General features: G+C 41.7%; 1 protein-coding gene across 3 annotated transcripts in view; it reads left to right on the forward strand.

Moving 5' to 3' along the window:
- Nucleotides 1–16,217, forward strand: part of LOC144113234 (2',5'-phosphodiesterase 12) — a 41,256-nt gene that overhangs the window by 13,201 nt on the left and 11,838 nt on the right. For all 3 annotated transcript variants that reach the window (XR_013310715.1, XR_013310714.1, XM_077646208.1), the window contains exons 5-7: nt 1,625–1,757; nt 8,713–8,868; nt 8,960–9,077. Coding sequence is in view for 1 of the 3 variants with exons in the window: in XM_077646208.1 (XP_077502334.1) it covers nt 1,625–1,757; nt 8,713–8,868; nt 8,960–9,077 (407 nt within the window). In the remaining 2 variants the exon portion in view is untranslated. The remainder of the gene's footprint in view (nt 1–1,624; nt 1,758–8,712; nt 8,869–8,959; nt 9,078–16,217) is intronic.

Below are 16,217 nucleotides of genomic sequence, written 5' to 3' on the forward strand. Positions count from 1 at the left end.
AGTGTATGTCACTGTAAAGTTACGTTATGTTTACTTTTTCAATCAGTGTTGTTCTGCGGTTACCATTGATAACTGTTTGCACATCCTCTTTCACCATGTGGGGTAACTAATCTAATTTATGTTTGTGCGATGCGTGTGTTTTCATTTCTAAAGGTTATGACTGCACAGGTCCACCTTTGAAACATTCAGTACTGTTTGCGACTGTGCATATGGGTTTAGTGAAAAGTCTTGTGTTGTGCTTGAAGAGAAAGTGGCGAAGAGCAACAGGCGTTCTGGCTAGTGGCTGCCAAGCATGCATGTCATTATCACTGCTGCAGAGTTCCATTGTTACTTTTGTGGGCACAGGTTCATCCAGTGAACAGCCCACTTTCAAGCATATCTGTCTGCTTGCATAGCTGTCATCACCATTGCATGAGAGCATTATAAATCCTTTCCCAACATTTCAGCCAGATGTTCTGTTAAATAAGCGTTTTTCCAACATTTCCCTACATTTTACCCAAAATGATGGAAAAGTTTCATATGTTCATGCTGATAAATTTTAGCATCATGAGAGTGTTATCAAAGTTATAAATGATTTATCGTTTGGCGAATGACCATCAGACACGGAGTTATCGCAAATAACTTTCTCAAGACATCACCACATAAATTTTGTCAGCATTTAAACTCTCGAATGCATAGAAAAAGTAACTTACCTCACAATAGGGATTTCAGAAAAAGCTACTGTGTTCAATGAGTACTTCAAGTCTATCATTACTCTGACGAAGGATAGATAGCTGGATGAATTGGTAACAGTAGTTCATTGTGGGTAGTACAGTGCAAAACAGCACTCATCTATGTCATATTCTACTTCTGCCTTCCGTTTGTTTCGTGCTGTACCACCCACAATGAACTATTATTACTGCTGGCAATGGCATCATCCCTGAAACCCATCCCATGAAGCACTCTACCGCAGATCGAATGAGAGGTAAATATTTCTGAACTGGGAATATTTTCATTACTTTCAACTCCAATTCCTGAAAGTGCAGTGAACCTAATGGCATTCCAGCCATATTTGTCAGGAGATATGCTGGTCGAGTTGCTTTAGAATGCAATGAGCGTAGAGTATAAAATTTACTGCCTGCATGACTACAGCTAGTATCAAGTGATTTTGTGCGGCTCATATGGCTGTAGCATTTTTAAGCCTTGAGAAGTAGGGAACACAGTCCCCCTCAATCCCTGAAGCTTCAGAGCACAAACTGTTGCACAGAGGAGCCAGTAAATGGTCCATCACGCTGTGCGGTCATGTATACTATGGGCTCCTTACTTTTGATGAACAGCACATGCTTGCGATAAAAATTAAGTCCAGTAGGATCCCACTGATATGTCTTCCGTGTGACTGTGAAAACAACGTAAGAGCCAGCAAATTTCTGTGGTCCTAGCTTTGTGCCGGGACCATGCAAATGTGATGTAGCAGCCAGGGAATACCCAGAAACTTGGAACACACCAACAGGGTTTTGATTGTATTACTCACTAAAATGGACAGGTCTTGTATACTCAGAAAAAATTATGAAATGTTGTCAGTGCTAGATGTTACTGCGAATAAGCCTTATGGTGTCTTTGCTCGCCTTTTTCTTTTGCTTTACAGAGAACTTGAGGTGTACAGTAGTGTGCTGGCAACAGCATTGGTGGAGGAACAAGCTTTGTCAGACATCACGACCAGCATCAGCCAAAACCAAAGTCTCAGGGATAGAATCTTAAATCTTCCAACGGCATTCCAGGTATTCTAAGCAGTTTTGACTGCTTTTTATGTTGTTTTTCAAACATTTTAGAGCACAACATAACGAACAGGTTACATAGTTCTGCCTGCTTTTGAGGTCATTTTAATGCGATAGCGTTAAGGCTCCTGTTCAGCAGAAAATCCAGTGTCATTGTCGGCATTGTGAGCGGAGAAGCAACCTAGGTGGGTCACCTAGGTCACTTGACCTTGTGGTGTCATCACAACCTGCCCATCGGATTATGAGCAAACTGACCACCATGGCAGGTTGCAGTTAAATTGATGACTGGTCGCGAGAGTTTGCCCGAGAAGAGCAACCTAGGTCACACAAGCCCCACCGGTGGCAGCACCTGCCATCCCAGGGCAGTGGAGCTTCGCTTAACCACTGCGCTACTGCACCAGGACTGGTATGAGGGCTCCCGAGAATCCATGAATGTAAAGAGTGACCAATTGTGCATAAATGAGCATTAACCCATTAATACTATCATGTCATACTCTTGAAGGGGAGCTTAAGTGTCCCCTACAAGGCAGTTTTATGCACGACATAACCTGTCTCGTTCCTGTGTAATTTTCTGTTTATCTTGCTCTTGTGCATCAGTACAGAGTGCCTTCATCCCTACAGAATGTACAACAGACTAGCTACCGTTGTAGCTCTGCAAGCATGTCGCTATCACCTCTGCAGGGTAATCATGCTTAAAGTGAACATGCAAGTGCCATGCCAGCATTCTGTTCAGCATCACTTCAAATGCCTGTGAAAACAGCATCAATGAGTAGTGTATGTATGAAGAGTGTTGCTAATGACATTGTCCTCCTCGTCTCTTAACGCATACATCTGGTATTTACCAACGCCTTGTTTCCTCTTCACTGCTTTTAGGGTACCTCCGTTCTTTAGAGCATGCTCGATTCTATCCATATTAAACTTCCTTATAGATAAAATAGTTAAAGTAGCCGAAGAGTTTTACACAAATCTATACAGCAGCGAATGCAATCAGGGCATTAATGAGGGAGCCAGTAGCACACAGAAATGGGACATCCCGCCAGTTATGAAATAGGAAGTAAAGAAAGCCTTAGGAGCAATGAAGAGGAGGAGAGCAGCTGGTGAGGATCAGGTAACAGCAGAGCTGTTGAAGGATAGACGGGAGATTGTGCTAGAAAAACTAGCCACCCTGTACACACAGCCTTATGACCTCGATCGTACAAGAAGCTTGGAAGAATGCTAATATTATCTTAATTCATAAGAAAGGAGACGTCAAGGACTTGAAAAATTACAAACCAATATCAGCTCACTGTCCATTGCCTACAACTTATTTACTAAAGTAATCGCTAATAGAATCAGGACAACCTTAGACTTCAATCAACCAAATGATCAGGCAGGCTTTTGTAAAGGATACTCGACAATAAACCATATTATTATTATTTATTGATACCTCACAGGCCCCGAAGAGCATTGAGTGAGGGGGGCATCAAGGAAAAAGAATATGCAGAAATAATAAACAACAACAACAACAACGGTACAATGGATGCGGTACAAGGCAAAAAAACATGAACACAGATTATTTAAAATGGAGCAAAAATAAGATCTGAACAAAACAATAGAAAATACGAAAAAACTGCGAAACGCGAATATACGAAGAGGTTGTACTCAGGTGCTAACAAAAACAGTGGTACATCAAAGAACAATATAAAAGCAACTGTAGAAAAGCATTTGAAGCAATACTAAAGGGATAAATGCATACATAGGGTCGTTTTAAACTCTATAAGATCAGGACAGGAGATTATGTTGTCAGGAAGATCATTCCACAGCCTGATTGCTTTAGGTAATGCAGACGAATTAAATGATTGAGTTTTGCCATATATACGATTGAAACTGAGATGATTATTCAAGTGCACTGAGGAGTAGAAAGGTGATTCTAGAGGCAGAAACAAGGGGCGGGTGTAAATATATTTATGAAATAAACATAGAAGTGAAAGTGAACGACGAATTTTGAGTATCTGTAAATCATTAAGGGTTTTAATCTGGGAGACACTGGCGACAGGGGCGTAGCCAAGTGGGGGGGGGCTCATGGGGCTTCAGCCCTCCCCCCCCCCCCCCGAAATTTTTTCAAACTGTCACACCGCTGACCAAAACAACCACTGGCGCCGAGTCATTCTGGATTTTGCCACCTACTGCTACAGTGTCTTTTTCAGACTAGAAAAGACATTTTGGCTTGGCGCGAATGTTGCTAACTCGGGTTGGATTTCGTGGCAACTCCCATGCACCTGGAGTCATGTAATGCAAGGGGCTCCATCCTAGTGCAAACTTTCAAGGGCCTATCGATGGCTCATTGTTTGCGACTAAAATTTCGGTGTAATTACTCGCAATACATGACCAGTGACAGCTGCTGCTGCGCAGTACACTGGAACGAAGGACAGCGTCGAGATTTTAACCTGGCCGTTGCATATGTACAAAAATGTAAAGGTTCTTGAATGACAAACATTCATTAAAATATTTGTCCTCTACTTGCTAATTTCATGGCCTTTGTGTTTTTCATATCAGCGGCATGCACTGCATTGCTGGCTCCGGACCGATATAGTTCGACTTCGTGCGATATTTTCTTTACTTAATAAATGCGCAAAAACATGGAAGCATTGGTATCAGTTATGTCTACCACAAGTGAACAATAAGGGGATAGTTGGTATGACATGATTACAAGACATAAAACTGAGCAGGGGACAAGACACAGAAGAGAAGCAAACAGGACGAGCTCGTCCTGTTTCCTTCTCTGCTGTTCCCTGCTCAGTTTAATGTTTTGTAATCATGTCTGCCACGATTTTTAAGACATACGAATGCATTCTTTTATTTTAAAAAATACATATTTCACTTGCCTAGACAGTGCGTAGCGTTATATAATACACTATGGCAGTTATTATTGTTGCGTTTGATCCTTCCACAAATTCTATGAGGAGGCCGCGCTGCAACATGAGCCCCCCCCCCCCCCTAACAAAATTTCTGGCTACACCACTGACTGGCGAGGGGACTATAATTACTAACAATGTACTGGGCAGCTCTGTTTTGAATAGTATCAAGCATTTTAATGAGATATTTTTGATGGGGTGACCATATAGATGACACGAATTCCATCTGGGGCCGTACAAAAGTTAGGCAGGCGAGCTTACGAATGGAGCTAGGAAAGTTTCGCAGGTTACGGCGTATGAAACCAAGTGTCCTCGACGCTTTGTTGCAGACAGCTGAAATGTGACAAGACCATGAAAGATCTGGAGTGAGCTGAATTCCGATATATTTGTAAGACATAACTTGGGATAGAAAGGTGTTGTTAATAGAGTAGTTGAAGTTAGACATATCATGTTTTCTGCTAAATGTCATAGATTTACGTTTAGTAGGGTTTAGGATCATGTGCCAGTTTTTACACCAATCAACAATAATGTTAAGACTATTTTGAAAGGTCAAGTGGTCAGTCTCTGAAGTGATCATGCGGTAAACAACACAGTCATCTGCAAAAAGTCGTAAAGGGGATGAATTGTTATTAAGAAGGTCGTTAGTGTAAATTACGAAAAGCAAAGGTCCAAGTACGCTTCCCTGTGGTATGCCAGAGGTTACATCACATAGTGCTGAGGAAGATCCGTTGACAACAGTGAATTGTTGATGAAATGAGAGAAAGTTACGAAGCCAAGACAATGTGAGAGAATCAAGAGAAAGGGCAGCTAATTTAGTAAACAGCCGGCCGTGTGCAGCTCTGTCAAATGCTTTTGAGAAATCTAAAAAAATGCAATCTGTTTGCTGGTTATTGTCCATCAGTCAGATGATAGAGAAACGCACAGAATATATCCAACCCCTATATATAGCCTTCATTGATTACGAGAAAGCATTTGACTCAATGGAAACCTCAGCAGTCATGCGGGCATTGTGGAATCAGGGTGTAGAAGAGTCTTTTGTGAATATACTGGAAGATATCTATAATGACTGCACACCTACCACAGTCCTCCATAAAGTCAGCAATAAAATTCTAATAAGGAAGGGTGTCAGGCCAGGAAACACGATCTCACCAATGCTATTCACCGCCTGTTTACAGGAGGTGTTCCGAGGCCTGGATTGGGAACAGTTGGGGATAAGAATTAATCGAGAATACCTAAGTAATTTGCAATAAGCTGATGACAATGCCTTGCTAAGTCACTCAGGAGATGAACTGCAAAGCATGATCAATGAGTTAGACAGGCAGATCAGAATAGTGGATCTAAAAATTAACATGCAGAAAACCAAAGTAATATTCAACAGTTGTGCAAGGGAACAGAAGTTCACAATTGGTAGCGAGGTGCTGGAAGTGGTAAGGTAATCTGTCTACTTAGGGCAGGTAGTGACTGCTGATCCAGATCATGAGAGGGAATTAACTAGAAGAATAAGAATGGGGTGGAGCGTATATGGAAGGTTCTCTCAGATAATGAATGGCAGTTTACCAATATCCCTCAAGAGAAAAGTATACAATAGTTGTATCTTACCAGTACTCACCTATGGGGCAGAAACGTGGGGGCTAACGAAAAGGGTTCAGCTTAAGTTAAGGACAGCGCAGTGAGCTATGGAAAGAAAATTAATAGGTGCAAGTTTAAGAGACCAGAAGCAGGCAGAGTGGGTGAGGGAACAAACGCAGGTTAATGACATCCTAGGCAAAATCAAGGGGAAGAAATGGACTTGGGCAGGGTATGTAACATGAAGGCAAGACAACTGCTGGTCCTTAAGGGTAACGGAGTGGATTCCAAGAGAAGGCAAGCGTAGCAGGAGGCAGCAGAAAGTTGGGTGGGTGGATGAGATTAAGAAGTTTGTTGGGATACGGTGGCCACAGCTGGCAAAGGACAGGGTTAACTGGAGAGACATGGGAGAGGTCTTTGTCCCGCAGTAGGCGTAGTCAGGCTGATGATGATGAAGAGTGTTGGGCACCGCCCTTAGCATATAGTTCGCTGTTATGTTTCCAAAGAGCACTGGTAGGAGGGTGTCGAGTATTTCTCCAAGTGCATTTTTCTTTTGACTGGTCAGCCTCATGAAGCACCATGTTGCAGTTGACTACTTTTATAAATGCATTTGCTGCAGAGCTACAGGAGATTTTTGAAGCTAGAATGAAGCATTATTTTGCAAAAACCTTTATGCGCAGCAGAAAATACTTCATATGCTTGTGTGGAAAAATTAAGTTTGGCTGAAGCTTTGTGTGTTTGTAGAGCTGTGGGGTTAAGAGGAGTTCAACACACAGACAGTGTTATTGCAAAAATGTTAGAAGCTTGCCTAAGGGAACCATTATGCTGGCATGTGCCATGTGGTACAGAGAGGACTCTCACTTATTTTTTTTAATGACATGCAAAATAATATCCAACTTACACAGTATCTTGTAATTCACATTTCTCAACATGACACAATATCAAGTGCCGCAGGTATATACCGCTGCAAGATGGCTTATTTAAAATGCTATCCTAGTGGCAGAACCTATAATTTCAACACATATACTGATAAATCAGTAGGCAGTTTTTGGCTGGTGTATGATGTGGATTTGCTGTTGATATTTGAGTATATAGGTATGTGCAGTTTTATTGTTTTAAGGCTTCTAATTTTAAGATTTACAGCTAGTAACTATAAGCATTCACTAAATTTATTATTTTTATACCTTTGTTGTTGGAATCAAACAGAGAAATGTTATTCAGGGCCTTTATATGGTACTGTGATCTATGACAGTTGTGTAGTATGCTTAGTAAAATGGCTCACTGGCACCTGGTTTTAATTGAGCGTAGCTTTCAGGGCCTGTAGCTTCATAATGCTCATAATTTACATTGAAGTCCTTAAAAGAAAAAAATAGAGTGTAACTAATGTTTATTTACGAAAACATTTTGGAATTGGCTACTGTCATGTGTGATTGCACTGCCTATGAAACTGGCTGAATGTTCTGCATGATCACTGTGCACTGGGTTGCTGCCATCATGTATAGTGGCCCTTCAGCTTAACCCTTTCACAAGTTAAGTACACAGTTGTGTGCAAAGAGAACTTGCCACTTTCTCTGAGAGTGGGCTGCACCTAGCAATGATTTCTTTGTTTCAGATGAATTTCACATCCTTCATCTCGAAAATAAGCTGGTTTTTTATGCCATATAGTGAACACAGAAAATAATACTTCACGATACAGTAAGCAAGGTAGCACGTCATCTGCCATTTTTCAGCAGACATATTTTGCACCAGCAGTAACATCACCCTTTTTTTCTTGCAATTTCAAGCATAACATACACCTCTGAAATAGAAATTATTTTCATGATCCTTCAGGTGTTCACTTGATAAGTCGCGGCAATTTGATGTTGCCATTTTCATCAATTACGACACTTAGTATGAAATTTTGCACATCCCCGCAGAAAGTCAGCCGCTAGTATTTTGCACTGGAAAGCTAAGGACTTGTCTTTCTAAGAATCTGAATATACTATTTGGGCGGAAGAATATTTTATTTTGATGGAAACAAAAAATAGCGTGTCAAAGGACTACTTGTTCCTTTGGCATTTCTACATACTTTTCAAATGTGACGGACGTTACGAGTGAAATTAACAACACTTGTTTGCTACTCTACAGTTTTCGAAGAGGTATGTTTTGCTGTCTGCACATTATCTAGAGCTTGTGTAATGCAGTTAACTGAATAATTAAGGTGATAAACAGTTGTACTAAGACAGCTGTATAGTTGACTCTGGCTAGAAAACTAACATCTAGAAAGGTAACTAGAAAGCTAACAAGGCAACTCCCCCCCCCCCCCTCCCTCCCCTCAAAAAAAAAAAAAAAGAAAGAAAGAAAGCCAGCAATCAAACATTCAGCAGTGCCTATTTTAGAATTGGTAAGATCATACCCCATTAGTAAACTGGTGCACAAGACATATAAAAAAAAAGATTTTGTATTTTTAGAGACAGCATTTTGGATGTTCAAGGTCGAAACTTTTGTTTCTCGTGTAGGTTCTGCTCCTGGAGCCTCTAGAAAGACCCAAAAGGCTGCTTCTGGTTGCCAACACACATCTATACTATCACCCGGACTCTGACCATATCAGGCTGCTCCAAGCTTACAGTTGCATACGGCTAGTTGAGTGGTTGCGAGCTGAGTATGCAGAGAGGGTAAGTACCTGGTGCAGCTGGCTTGCTGAACTAGTGCAGTTGTCATGGGAGCAACCAACACTACTTAATCCGCCTACTTCGGATCTCGCAGTATGGTGTGGAACCTGCAGTCGTCTTTGCTGGGGACTTCAACAGCTGTCCAGCATTTGGAGTCTACCAACTTATGACCTGTGGACGTGTGTCACAGCACTGCAGGGACTGGTACAGCAGTAAGTGTAGTTGTTTGATTTTGACAACTCGCGTGGAAGTTGTACTTGCAGTAGTAGGGGAGAACCAGAAGAATTTGACTCGATTTTACTAAAGAATTTTTGTCTTCCTGTAGCTGGTGCATACCAAAAAGGTACAGCCTTTTGAATGTGAGGATATGTAATGCTCACAACATGTAAAAAGTTAAGTGCCCAAATTATAAGAGGAATACTTCCAGAAAAGTATTTTTCACAAACTAATTTTAACCCTGTTCCACCCTCCATGCTGGGGAGAGTGTATTGCCGAAAGGGGAAAATGGGACTCTGGTAAAACAACTCTGAAATATTTTATTAGTTCACATTATAGGCACTATGGTCAATGTTGAATGTGAACCATGACTCCAGTGGTGGTGTTCTTCCACTTTCTGTGGTCGGGGTAACTAGAGCACAGTGTCTCCATTCTGTACAGTACCGACATCATCCTACTATGGAAAGTGGATGTTTCTGCTTTCATTTTTTTTTTCTCATCAACTTCATAGTTTTTTCAAAACTGTCCATGCTGCCAACTGTGTCCACAGAAAAATGAACTGAGGTTTTGCTGCCATGCTTCATTTTTCTTCACAGATCAACTAGTGCGGCCTTCAGAATCAAGCTGTTTGAGGCTTGTATATTTTCTGAGTGTTTTTTTTCCAAGTTCTGGGCAATTTCTTTCCAGTTTCTTCCTGAGAAAAAAAAGAAGATTCAAGTATTTCTTGCTGATGTCAATCATTTGTGCACAATCCTTTTAGCTTGAACCACAGCAATGGCTTGGTGGCTGTGCTATTCAGCTGCCGAGCACAAGGACACAGGATCAAATCCCAGCCACGATGGCTGCATTTCAGTGGAGGCAAAATGCAAAAACATCCATCCGCTGTGCGATGTCAGTGCACATTACAGATCCCCAAGTGGATGAAATTAATCCGGAGTCCTTCACTACAGTACCTCTATGGTCCATGTGCAGCTTTCTCTCAACTAATAACATCCAGCATAAGTGCCGTTAAGAAAAGATACAATGCAAGAGGCATCGCTAATGCACGAGTGGTGCCTCATATTTGTGTTATCTTTGCACCTTTCACCTTAACCCATTTGTTTTAAATACACAGCAACAGAACGCGCCACATACTTGGCTACTTATTTTGGACACTAGTTCTCACGCCACATGACACTACTTGCCCACTGGTATAGAAAATATATTGGCAGGAAAAAAAATTCTTTTCTTGCCGCTTCATTTGAACATGACCACGGTGTCGTGGGAAGACTGAAGCTTTAGAGGCTCAGAAATAAATAGCCTAAATTTTTAGATGGTACTGAAAGCACTGAGTGTGACTTGATCCATAAGGTGAGGATCAGGACTCTGACTCTGAGCCTTGCACGTCAGATGTAGCTTTGCCCTGGCTTGGAAATCAGCTTGCAAGGAAATATATTTGTCAATATGATGTATTAATGTGATAGTGTTTAAGGCCCTGTTCACCAGAAAATCCGGTGCTGGCGTCTTCAGAGAGCAACCTAGGAGGCAGGTGGGCCACCTATGTCACGTGACCTTGCGGTGTCATCACAACCTGCCCACCAGGTAGTGAGCAAACTGCCCACCGTGGCAGGTGGAATTTAATGATTGGTCACTTGGGAAGAGCAGCCTGGGCTGCACAAAGCCCACTCCTGGGAACAGCTGCCATCGCAGGGCAGTGGCGCATAGCTTAACTGCTACACCACTATGCCAGGACGGGTATGAGGACTCCCAGGGATCTACGAATGTAGAGTAGAGAATGACCTTCTGCATATATGAGGATTAACTCATTACGCTCTCGTGTCATACTCTTAAGGCAGAGCTTAAGTGTCCATTCCAATTTTTCGCTGTTTACATCAGATATGTATTCCGCCAAAAAGCGACTGAAGTGGAATGTGCTACACCGAGAGGAAATTTTATCTCCTCGAAAAGATTGCTTACTTGGCTGTGTTGCCCTGATAAAAGAGCACTGAAAACTAGCTGTAGCTCCATCCCAAATGCACCTAGAGGCTTGTCAATGGCACCATTTTGATCACCAAATATGTACAAATCATGGCATAGCAGGAAGCATTACGCAAATGTTTAGTGTACAAAGCCTAGCAAAAAAACAGTGAAAGATGTCGGAAGTGCGAGAAATAGTGTTTTCTGCCAACACATTTGAAGCTACACTTAAAATTTTAGAGACATAAACCACTTCGAGAGAGCCTATTTCAGATGCTAGAATACTGCCTACTTTCGTCAGCCAGTTTTGACCCGAGCATCAAGCAAAGTGAACAATGAATACTTACCTTTGAGTGCCAGAATCGCAAGTTTTTTTTTCTTGAGAAAATTTCCCTCGCTAGTTAGGTCAGCCAAATAAAACAAGGCTGCTGTTATCTTAGTGCCACCTTTTTGGCTATTTTTCAAATTGTTAGGCTACTCATGCACAAATGAGTTCGAATGTCCCACTCCACCGACTGTCCCATATCTCCAGATTTTCCTCTACACATTTTACTTTTGCTGCAAGCTTAGGTACTCAGTTTGAGTACATCTTCAATCGAGTTGTTAACCAGATGGCGATAGTACGGCGCGAGTGTCTACACACTTCCTCCATATATAAAGACAAGGGCGATCTTAAGGCAGTGAAAGACATCTGATCGACTTGGCTGAACCACCGCTTCTGGTTCAGAATATGCGAGCTTAAGTCTTACAAGCTTCTTTCTTTTTTTTTTTTCCAAGCTGTCAATAAGTATATCATTAATGCTGCACTTTCTCTCACATCAGAACAAAAGCATGTGATAAAAAAAATCTAATATAAATTCTGCATTCACTGCAGGAAAATATTTAAAAAAAGTAGCTCAGATTAAGGCTTTAAAACCAGTCTTTCAGTTAAAGGAGCCCTAAAATACTTTTTGACATTGCAATTAAACCTTCGAAATTGTTTGATCATGTACTATATAGCAGCGCTCGTCACATAGCAGAAATGTTGCCCCAAAAGTTGTTTTCCATTTCATGCACCTGTTTGGAATACTTATCCTTTGTTTGACTTCTCTAATGTCATTTTTACTGCTACCACTTGCAGTGTTCTCAGGGCAGCTGTTTTTGGAATTTCTTCAGAGTCATGAACAGCAGGTGCTAATGCAAGCAGATTGGCAGAGAAAGTTCACCCCGGAAATGTGTCAAGTTGTAAGCCTAAGCTGGCAGTGATTAGATTTTGCACGTGAACAAAAAATAATATGCGGTCACAGGATTGGGAGTGTCTTAGTGCAAATGCTTCTAGTGCAGAAGGAATCACGTGAGCAAAGGGAAGCCTTGGAGTGGCCTGAAAGAAAATCTTTGGTAGTTAATAAGTATTAATATATGTTGGTACAAATTGTCTTTAAAAAAAATGACAGCCTATTTAGCTTACTTCGCGAAATGCTAAGTATGTGCGCTAGCACGTGACATCTCATTTCACTATTGGTTCGAGGCCAAGGTTCCATGGTCAGGCTTCAGGCAAAGATTGGCGAAATAGATGATTGGGGACCTTAGTGGTAGCGCATTTTAAAATTTGGGGACTGCTTAAGAGGGCACTGCAATTGCGGTGTGTTCTGGATCCATTGCGCACGGATGGAAGTTGATGACGATGGCATGCAATGCACAGCACGACAAAGTGGCAGTTAAACACATGGGATGATCGGTTGCGGTGGTAGCATAGTGCTCTTGTGCAGTGGCCAGCAAAGCTGATCTGTTTGCACTGCTGTGGGTTCGAAACCCAGTCGTGGTTATATTTATATTTATTTATTTATTTCTGTAGGTCTGGGTGGTTTCAGACAAACAGACAATGGGCTTTTTTGAGATTGGAAGCCTTAGTTCTAGGGCACTAAAAGTCATGCTCTAGGCTATTTCACAAGTAATACCTCTTCGCACCCAACATAGTTTTACATGTTGATGAAAAGCGTTTCAGGGCTCCTTTATGTAACTTTCCTATATTTCATGAGTAGTTATAAAATAAATGTCACATTTATAGTGAAATATGCCGAGGAACCCATTTCTCTTTACTATACATAAAAAGATCTGACCCTGAAACCTGCCAATCAGCACTGGGGCCATTGCATATGTCATTTAGTGGTGTTTGTCTGATGTGGATGTTTATATTGCCAACTGTTATTGTTTCTTCAGGCTTAAAACATTTTTTGGTGAAGTGCAGTAGATGGGGTAGGTCTATTTACAACAATTTTTTAGCTCAAGGCTAACTGCACGTAAGGAACCAAGTTCCAGAGAGATGCAAGACGATGTAGTGCAGGTGCTAACCTGCAAGTGAAAAACTAATTGAACACATGGGAAAATGCAAACATTCAACAAATTGTGCATGTCTGGCAAGAGCACTACTATAAGTTTTGTAGCAATTCTTAAATAAATGTAGCAATTCTTAGATAAAGGCTGTGTGGGCGATTTTAAATTTGCCATCTCAGCTGACATGGTGTACTAAGCAAATGAACTGGATATTAGTTGTGTTTACTACACCCTTGAAACAACGAAAAATGCTTCCCTGTGTGCCTGTGCTATTTTTCTACTGGGGCATGATGAAACCAGGGCTTACAGCTAGTGCACATACTTTTGACAAGCACCCCCGAATTTTTGAGTGATTCACTACTTGTTGTGGGTATAGGATTATGACTATGATAAAGCCCTTTCAGATACATTTTTCTTCAACTGTTTTTGTGCTGTGCACAAGTCTTTCCCATCGTGGTAGCAAGTACCAATACTCATCGTGATTGAAAAGCTTCTTACTGGGGACAGCTAAAATAAGTGCTTATTGGGTGTGTCTGATCGTAATGTTTGCAATTAGAAGGAGCATTAGAATTGTTAGTTATTTAATTGCAGAATTCATTTTTTTTACAAGTTATTAAACAATTTTGCAAGTTATTTAACTGTATTTGCTTTGCAGAAAATAGTTCCCATATGAATCAGAAAAAGACATCTGAAAATATTCACGCATTGTTTTTCCTTTTTTTACAACCTAAAGGTGTTTACACTTGTGAGCAAATGGAATGCAGCCTTATTCACAAAAACAAGGCGTAGTGGTGACGGAACTGCTATTTTACGTTTTGTAGCAGGTCTTAGCACAAGCAAGATGTGGATTTGACACAGAAGCAGGTGCTTTAGCACGGTAGTCAATGTTTATTTGCATGTCATACTACTATATGGTTCAAAGAATAGCTTTGTTGTGAATTGGGCAAGTGGAACCACTCTGAAGTTAACAGTGCAGAACGTAGGCGACTCATGAAAAGCATACACAACAAGCGCTGACTTTCAACAACGTTTAATTGGGAAGGACACAGATTTTTATATCCGCACGGACAGCACACATGTCACACACACGTCATTTTACATATTTTACACTTCAGGATGGAAAACCAACAAGCCCAAGCTGCTGTTCTGGAAACCACTCTGTATGTGCACTCATGAAGGGCATATGTGATGAAACATTCTCAAAATGGCAATATTGCCACAAGACTTTTGCGAAGCCACCTTTAATAGTCGAATGAATGTGACTTTCTTCATCTGCAAATATATTGGGCTTACTGTAGAGACGTCATGAATGTCTGAGCTCATTTCCAAAAGTTAAAGCATGCTGATCTGGGTAGTGTAAGCACGTGGTCTTAAAGCTGTGTATTAAATGCAGCCAGCTGTGATTGCGAGAGTCGAGGATGCTCAGGGTTCTTCTCCCTTCTTACAACATGCAAGATATGCTACTTTGTTCAAAGGCACGTTTGTTGGAATTGATGGTGTCATCATTACATGCATGTTCTATTCAGCAGCCATGTACTCGCTAATAATTGTCATAAAATGACGAGTTTCGTCACCTCAGTGCCTCTGTTATTGCAGTGCATGTTGCTTGACTTAGCTAAGTGCAACGCCTGTCGTCAAAAGTTTGGAGCCCAGGGGTGTTTGCTTGTGGACCACACCTTGTGGCACCTTATCAAATATCTTGGAGGTAAAAGGAACTCTGGTCTTTCCCCCTCCAAAGGTTAGGACTTCCACAGATGCTGCAAGAGCCCCACTAAATGGCTTATACCCCTGTCACACGGGCACTTGTAAGGCCTTAGAAATTAAGGTCCTTTGCCCCAAAGGCGCGTGCCTCGCATCTACACAGCAAAGCGTCGAGACCTTTGCGATAAAGGTCCGTAGCAATAAAGGCGGCCGTCAGCGGCCTTAAAGTTGCTTAAAGGAGCAACCCAGATGGCAGCGCCAGCTAGCGAGCTCAAAGAATAAAAAATTGACGCAATTTTTAGTTTTGAAACCGTAAAAAAATATCTAATTTACCTTATTTAATGGTTAATTTTGCGTTACAGTGCACCTAACCGTAGAGGAGGCTATGACTAAAGACATCCACACTGCTAAGAAAGGACTTGAACGCTTTTCAGCAGCCGCATCGACACACACGTGCTTGCGCATCTCGCTTTGCTGTTTTTTTTTTCTCGTTTGTTCTTTGTTGTGTGCGTGTTTTGAGTTTGCTTGTGTGCACACAGACACAAGCAACAAAGCACGCTTCTCGAACACGACGAGGAGCCGAACGGAAAAGTGCGCCTACCGTGGTCGGACCGAGAACGATGAAAAAAAAAAGAAACTTTGTTTCAAAAAATCCGTTTCTCACCGTCAGAACGCTCGTTTATTATCTTGATAGCTACTTTTTCCAACATAAACGAAAGCACTCTTAGCTGAAGTGCTACCGTCTGCTTTAATTTCATAATGTTACTTGCGCCGCTTCACACACAGCGATGACTTTTGGCATTCACGGAGGCCGCGTTCTAGCTCCTTTGGATTTTCCGTGTAGCAGCGTCGCTGCTCCTTTTCGGTTTTCGTCCTTTAGTGCAATAAGACAACTTTACGGCAAAGGCCGAGAAGAAGTCCCGTGTGACAGGGGTATTAGAAGCAAACCCACCTTGGCTCTAAACTTTTAACAAAGGCTGTACATACCAGCTAGGAGACTGTTGCAGTATGAATGTCTGGAGTGGCAATGCACCTGAAGCATCTCCCAGTAACACGTGCGTGAAAGGCGCAGAAACGGTGGCTGGAAGCTTCCAAAGCCAGAGCTAGGGCAGGTAGCTGCCATCCACATATACCCCAGGCCCTTCGTTTTTAGGTAAAGCCCCATT

This window comes from Amblyomma americanum, chromosome 1, assembly GCF_052857255.1.
Source record: "Amblyomma americanum isolate KBUSLIRL-KWMA chromosome 1, ASM5285725v1, whole genome shotgun sequence".
In the NCBI taxonomy this organism is placed as follows: Eukaryota; Metazoa; Arthropoda; class Arachnida; order Ixodida; family Ixodidae; genus Amblyomma; species Amblyomma americanum.